Genomic DNA, 8167 nt, shown 5'->3' with positions numbered 1-8167 from the left:
CTAGTGCCATGGTCTGTATATGTATGTGGGCTCTATCCAAAATGAAGTCACACAATGAAATGTAGAGGAAAAAAAGTGAGGAGGAGCTACCAAAAAAGGAGGAAAAAAACCCAAAAAAGCCTAAGGACTATTATAGAATAGCTTATGTACACTGCATTAACTGGTTTCAATTATAGTGAATGATCCCGACTGTGGGTAATGTGAGGAGATCTGGGAGAACATGCTGAAACAATTAACACTTTAACACTTTTTAAAAATGCATCTCTTCTGGTTTCTTTGAGGAACGTCTGTTTTTATTGATTTCCCATAAAAGAGAAAAATTACTTTCATAATCTAGAGACAGTGGGAAAATATTAAAATATTTTTTGAATTAAAAGGTGTACCCATGCCCAATCTTTGAAAACGGCCTTATGTTACACAGAATACAAACATCTCCTTAACAGGACATCCTTACATCACATCACCATCAGTTCCTTCCTGCCTGACAGAAAACAAAACCTTTCCTTTCAAGAGCTTCAATAACTGCTTTCAAAGTCTTAAAGAGTTGCATATTAACTCCTAGAGCCTTTTCTTATCCTAGCTCAAATCTTTTCTAAAGCAAGCGCTCTCCTAAATAAATTGCCCTAAATTAATAGCAAGTTATTGCATTTATCTATGCTGTCACTCACCAATTCATCCTGTCTCAACCACTCCCTACTGGAATGACTTATCTTTTTTCTTCATTTTCTCTTACCACTTATTAGGCAATTACTATGTCCAGGTACTATGTTAACACTTGTTATGAATTATCTCATGTAAATCTTAAAATATCCTGTTGCATGCATAAACTCAGAGAGATTAAGTAAACTGCAAGTTCATGCAGGTAGAAAGTGGCAGAGTTCATATGTTAACACAAATCTTATTCAACCTACAGCTTATATACTTAATTATTGCCAAATCTTGCATCTTTAGTCTTTCAAAATCCATCTTGAGGCAACTCTACATTCTGAATATGTATGTATAGGTTGTTGTACAAACCATTATTATTGCATGGATTACCCAGTATAATGATTATTTATATGTAGTTTCTTGCTATACCTTGAGCAGTCCAAGTATTGCTACAACATATAAAATGTGCTCAGTAAATGTTTTTTGAATGAGTAAATGGAATTGATGTAGTCAGAGTACAATGTTCTATTTTGCAAATCCTTACATGGTTTTTTAAAATACTTCACATATATATGTATGGGTGACTATAATGTAGCAATAGATATATATAAATATAATGATATCCATGACAAGTTTCATAAGAGCAGAAACTTTATTTCCACCTTAGCTTCTAGAAACTTCTCTCATAGCATTATTTGTTTTTAAATTTCCAGCAACTAAGGGGTGTACAAACATGTCGGGAAATAAAGCAATTATTCTAGACAAATCATATGTATTTATATATCATATATCTCATCAATAAAATCACACATTACAGCCTTTGCTAAGTACTGCCCCATAACTAAAGATTATGTTTGGGGACATTCCTCAAAGTGATCAAAGCCATGTATGCATACTCAGTATGGCCATAGCCATACTGAGTGGTTCAGAGACAGGCCCTGAAAAGCAACATCCACCCAAGCCTCCTTCAGCTTGTCAAGTCTAAGTTTTGTTTGTTTGTTTGTTTGTTTTTGTTTTATTTCCAAGTGCCAACAACTACTTCTTAGCACAGTTAACTCTGGATTCTGAGATCTGCCTGTCTTCACTTGAGTCCCAGGAGCTGTGGGTCTCTTCTCATTTGTTTACAAGTGACAGGGGTTCGGGTAACCACTGTGTTCATATTCATAATCATACAAACTAATGAGGCATACAACCCTATTAAGTTTAAAGTGTAGAGGTGAGGGAGGGTATCATTCTAGTGCTTAATGTAGCCATACAAGGAGAGATCGATAAACAATAAAACTGTCACACTTCTCACTAGGGAAAGTATTTCATGTATAGCTATTCAGAAAGCACAGTTATGCCCACGTTTCGGTATAATTACTGGGGCTAAAATTTCTATTCAGTTTGAATCTCAATCTGTACATTATAGTTCTGGCTAAAAGGAAAAGTCTTTTAAAATATCTCTGGGTCCCATTATTATAGATGCATGGAGTGTTAAAAAAAATTGCATCCAAGAGGACACTGAGCAAATAGTTATAGAAGCCATTTTCAAAGCAATATGTAACTGGTGACAGGCACTGGCAATGCAATCTGGAGAGAGAAGCCTTCTTAGGAAAACCAACGATAAAAGCTCTACACTTACAATGAACCTGGGGCAAATGCACAGCACAAAGAGTTTTTTGAAACAGTAAGAAAGCTCAATTATAAGGATACAATTATTCCAGAACATAACACCAAGGGACAAGGATAGGGCACTGGGGAGGAGAAGGTAAGAAAGAATCAACTGAACTTGAAAAAGGCACAAAGGTAACAAAGGCTATCCATTTATTATGAATGTAAGTATGTATTAATTTATTTATAACCTACTTCAGTCCGTGGAAAATTTGAGACAGACAAGACATTCTCTTAGACACATGAGGCTAAGATAGTTTTTGTTTGCTGAGAGGAAAGGAAATGAAAATGAATATTAGGACTACTTTATATATCATATGTAGCTTTTTGTAATATAAATATGCTTATGCTAACTATATAGCTAAATGTACATAGTTTTCATTCTATAATGTGGATTAAGTCATTACCAAATTATTTATTCTTTGTTTTTTGTTTGTTTGTTTGTTTTTTAATGTAACTAAGCATTGTATATCATCAGATATTTGGAATAAATACACTATTATAAAATATCAAAATCCCAGTATCCTGGGTGTTTTTTTCTGTCTGAGACAAGTAGTATTCATTACAGTAGCTCTAGTGGGTACTTCATAAATGTTGCTGACTAGGGATATTAGTTAAGAGGTTTTTCTTTTCTCTTTGGTTGCAAATAAATCAAAGAATATTCAACTCCCTCAAACAAGCAAAACAAAAAAAAATCTGGATAACTTGAGAAAAAGTAACATTGATTATCAGCAGGTTCCTGTGACCATTTTAAAAAACAAAAGAGAGGTTTGCATAAGCAAAACCCTCAAAAGGGTAGATAGAGGGCAGCCCCAGGGATCCCAGCAACTGAGGTTCACAGATTTTTTCCAAACTATTATCATTCATGTGATTCAATACTGATGACTACAGTTGGTATCTCTCTAGTACAAATTCCCCAGAAGAAAGGATCCAACTGGCCCAGCTGATACCAGATTATATACTCCTGGACCAATCAGTCATAGTCAGAGGCAGACTTACCTAACCTAAACACAGCCCCTGTGAGCCTACCTGGCGGTTTCTGAGAGCCTCCTCAGGGTTACTCACAGAGAAAGCAGAATCATGGGTTAGACAACTCCAGAAAGTTACATCTGCCACTGGGAGATGTAATTGAATTCTTTTAAGTAAATGGCACAGGAAATCCATGAAACCAGCAGCTCCCAATTCCAGGAACAAGAAGAAACATTTAACTTTCTGATGCTCTCACCTGAACACAAAATTGAGACTTGGACTTTGATGTTGGCATTTCTGACTTGCGATCTTCAGGAAGGGTCTTAGATAGGTGTAGTTACCTATCTATTCCTTAATATTCTACAATGGGAAGACTTTATCTGGGAATTTCCCATTCTAAGGGGTCCATCTCCAAAGTAATAAGGAAGAATCACTTTTACTCATTCAAAAGACAAAATTCTAATAATGGATTTACTTGCAATAAGACTGGACAATAAGTAAAAAGTCAAATTTCTTTTATTTGGGGCCAAAATTATCAGCACAGTGGAGGATCAGCTAAGAATTAGATATCCTTATTGGTGTTACACATGAGCGTGTTTGATAAAATGGAAACACTATCTTATTTATCTTGGTATATTGAGCAACTGGCATAGTACCTGACACAAGGGAATTAAATTATTAATTTTGTCTAGTTTGAAAATGAAATTCCTATTAACACATATTCAATGGTACTCTGTCAACAAAAAAATAAAAGGACCCTTGAAAGTGAGAAATTGAAACCACCCACTTAAAAAGATAAAATAGTATAATCATTCCTCTTAATCAAGAAATGAGAGTTGTACTTTACTAAAACTTACTAAAAAGGAAATCAACAGATTAAAGATTCATTCGCTGAACTGACACTCTTAAAGCTCCTATGAGGTACCAGGGATTTACCTAGTTGTAGGTATACGAGGACCCTGAAGAGCATATGGTCTCCTTGGACAAACGGACATAAAAATCAGCAATTATGAGATAATATCAGTGACACAATAAACGGAGTGATTGATGAAGAAATAGAATTGCTAAAACTCATATTTTCTCTGGCATCAGCAGAGTCCCTAAGCACGCAGTCCCCTCTGACCATCTGCTCACAAAAGGGTGACATTTTTATTCTCCGAGTCTCTGGCAAGTGTAGACAGCCTGCTCGCTGCAGGAATGCCTCTGAAATTCAACATCATCATCTCTCCTTCACTAAAGGTGATTCCCCCTTCTCTCCCTTCCACAGATAAACAAAAAAACAAGGGAAGAGGCTTCATTCCCTTATATAATATGGGTGAAAAGGAGACGCCCCCAGGCCCACTGCCTTATAGCACTCCTAAGTCATACCTTTCAGCAGCCTGTACCTCAAAAATAGACGAAGGTGTTTAAGCAGCTCTTCATATCATTTTACATTGTCTGCAAGGTGGGTCTAATGAGGGGAATGCCCCCAAAGTAGCTTTTGAACTTCTTGTCCTCATCACACAAACATTATTTCATGACAGCGAACTGTCAGTGAAAGCATACACAGTTCCCAGAGAAACCATTGTCATTTCTATCAAGAAATGTACGTATAAGAGAGTATTATACAAATCAGCCACTTTCTCCACTTACTTATGAGCACAGTGGAGTAGAATGAGTTTATGAAAGGAGAGTTAGGGTGTCTGGGATTTATTTCCAGCTTTACAACTGATTCACTATTCTTACCCCCTTTGCATTGAAGTCTCCCATTTGTAACACACAAATAATGATGTAATACCTGATTCTTTCTAAGGCACTTGAAAATCCTTTGATGGAAGATTTCACACAAACGCAGAGACTATTGTGTTATACCAGGAAGACTTGAAAATTGTAAATCCGTGTACTGATCACTATTAAACAGTCAACCTAATAATGATGGATGACAAAGCACCCTTCCCTAAGGTATCTAAAATCAAGTATTACTGAATATGCAGCTATCGAGAAAAATATATGTAGAGATACATTCATTTCAAAGACTATCCAAATCTACATCATTGATAACACATTAAGATAAATCCTTTGCAAGTTATCCTGACTCCCAAAAAATGCATGGAATCCCTAATCACAGATATTCCTTATAAAGCAGAGCTCTCTGAAAAGACATTCTTTCTCCTTTCAAAAGCTTTGCTGTTTCTAGAATTTCAAAGAGCATTCAAGCCCATTCCCCTAAGGTTGCTCCAAAACATAAAAATAATTCGCCCTCAATCTAGTCAATCTTGGAATAATCAAACAACCAAACTTACAGTACAGTGGTGAACAGGCATCCAAGCAGGAGCTTCCACTGAACAATTCTGGGCCGGGCATTTGCCTTGGTTTTGCTGCAAATAAGGAAACATATTGTTATGTTCTAGATATTATATGCTGTAATACATACACTAGCTGATATGCTGATCATCAATATGTTTATTTCCTTATCTCCAAGTAGAGGACAGGACTTTGGGAATGGCTGTTTGGCGCAGTGCTGCAGGAAAGTAGGGGTGTAATTTCTACTCTTATCCAGGCATACGAAATTATCCTTTGCTTTTTGTATCACTCTAAGGACTAACTCGGCACCAGGCTTCTTCAGCAGCTGGCTTTTCAAGCCCCAACAAGAACCCGCTGAGAACTCTTCTAACCCAGAAACAGAACTAGTCTCCTCTCCTCCAGGCTCCCAGACAACACTCATACACGCTGCACCCCTGAGAGATCACTTGAGTCAAAGTATAGAAAGACTTGTTTATTTCTCTCCCCTTCCAGGTTGTGAACTCATGATGATGCTTCTCTCTAGGGCATTGCCTAAGGCCCCAGAATGTAGAGTTGTGCAGAATAGAGCCTAGAGGCCTTCTTGTCACATCAGAAACTGAGATGCAAAGAAATGAAACAAGAAGCACAGGGTTTTGACATTCTAAGCCATTTGCTAGGCACTTCCTTTTACATAAGGATTTGATCTCTAGCTAACCTATTCTTTTGTTGTAACTCTTATACATTCACTTCTAATTGGCCTTTTAAAAAGAATGAAGTCCTTCCTTTTAACCAACAATACTGCTCTCTCCCTGTAATAACAAGAACTCATTAGTGCTAAAAGGGGAGGAGGTGTTTCTGATAAAACATCTTTCATCCTTATTTTAGTGCATACTCTATTACAATATAGACATACTCATACTAATATTAATAATCATAAAAACCACAGCTGTGATTCATTCAGCTACTAAATATGTTAGAGATTTTTCTGGACCCATTATATGATCACTAGTTGCCATCACAAATATCATTATAAGTATTATTATGGCCGTTCTACAGGACAGAAAACTGAGGCTCAGATAGAGTAAGCCCCTTGCTTGAAATTTACCCTCCAAGGAAGCAGCATAGCTGGGATTGCAGCGAGAATCTGGCTGACCCTTCTGCCTACACATGTTCCTTCTATGAGAGGCCACCTCTGGTATTTTTCATTTTCTGTTTAATAGGGCTTAAGACATGTCATCAACTAATATGATTTCATCATATCAATGATCCTAACATTTCTGACTTAACTGGAATAAAATACTGAATTCAACATTTGTGCCAAGAATTCTTTTTCATTTGTAAGCTTTTCGTGCAACCTTTATTTAGGTAATCTATTATTAAAGCATCGCTAAACTCTGAAGTGCTGTTTGAGTGATTATTGATAAAGTCACTACAAAAATATACTTATATCATCAATCTCCATGCTCAGTTTTCTTGTTTAAATTAAAATATGACATACAGTGCCAACAGGGTACATAAGGTACACTTGGACTGGTGTCAGATGACCACAATTTTAAGCTAAGCTCAACGGTGTGCTTGCTGCCATGAAATACTCTTGGTCTTGGTAATCACATCTCTAAAGTATATGTTGCCTAATTCACAGGAATGTTATTAGGTAATAGATACCAATTCACCTTAGATCACTATCACAATTTGTAAGGAAGCTACCAATGAGACCACACAAAATAACAGGACAATTTTATTTACCTTTTCTGACAGCCTAAGCCCAATAAATAAATATTTATCTACATGTAAGGTTAAGCTTTTTGTATTTGAAAATATTAAAATGCTAGTTATTATATCTAATTATGAGAATTCATACCAAATAATGTTAATGGTAAGGAATGTCTCCTTTGTAATAATTCATAATTGTCACTATTATTAGTAATAATAGCCTTATTTTATATCTACACAGTAGACATCTTTATGGAGCACATAGTAAAGAGGCAAAATTCAATAAATGAGCAGTGTTTTGGTGGAGGAATATAAGTGTTCATAAAATGTGATGAGGCCATAAATGAGGAGTGTTGTAACGTCTATGAATGCATAGCATGGAGTAAAGAAAGATCAACATCTGTGTGAGTCTGTCTCTTTCTCCATCATTACCAAAGTTTTGGACACTAAGGCCATCCCAATAGTGTTTTAATCAAGCAGATTAGTACTATGATTACACAAGGGCAGACACATAAAAACGCCTACTGATGACAGATGCCATGGGAACATAAATTATTTTTTAATCCGTAGTGTGTGACTAGAAAAAAAATAAATAACATGGGAATAGAAGTTAGGATCTAGAATTTTAGTTGTGCTCCCATTAATCTATTGGTGGAATTAGGATGCCTCCAAATCAATTTCATAGATTTATAGATTAGATATATAATTTATAGATTAGCTATAATGTGTATATACATAGACATATAATATGTGTATATGTATACACACATACATATATTTTGTGTATACATGTGTGTATAAATGATTATATTTGGGCAAATAAAGGTTTTTGTCCAATTAATTTTCTTATTTGACATAAAGATATGTAATTTCAGAATAAGTTGTTAAAGTGAAGGAGGAAGGGCCGGCCAAGTGGCGCGTT

The 8167-nt window shown here is 35.9% G+C and overlaps 1 protein-coding gene across 1 annotated transcript in view; it reads right to left on the bottom strand.

Annotated features, from left to right (window-relative positions):
- The window catches only part of DLG2 (discs large MAGUK scaffold protein 2), a 2099601-nt gene that overhangs the window by 1642406 nt on the left and 449028 nt on the right, over positions 1 to 8167 (bottom strand). Inside the window, 1 exon segment of the mRNA XM_019643522.1 lies at positions 5553 to 5627. Coding sequence (XP_019499067.1) covers positions 5553 to 5627 — 75 coding nt within the window.

The sequence above is a fragment of the Hipposideros armiger genome, unplaced genomic scaffold, assembly GCF_001890085.2.
Source record: "Hipposideros armiger isolate ML-2016 unplaced genomic scaffold, ASM189008v1 scaffold_79, whole genome shotgun sequence".
Classification (NCBI taxonomy): Eukaryota; Metazoa; Chordata; class Mammalia; order Chiroptera; family Hipposideridae; genus Hipposideros; species Hipposideros armiger.
The sequence above is the reverse complement of the archived record's forward strand: the minus strand, read 5'-3'. Positions and strand labels throughout refer to the sequence as shown.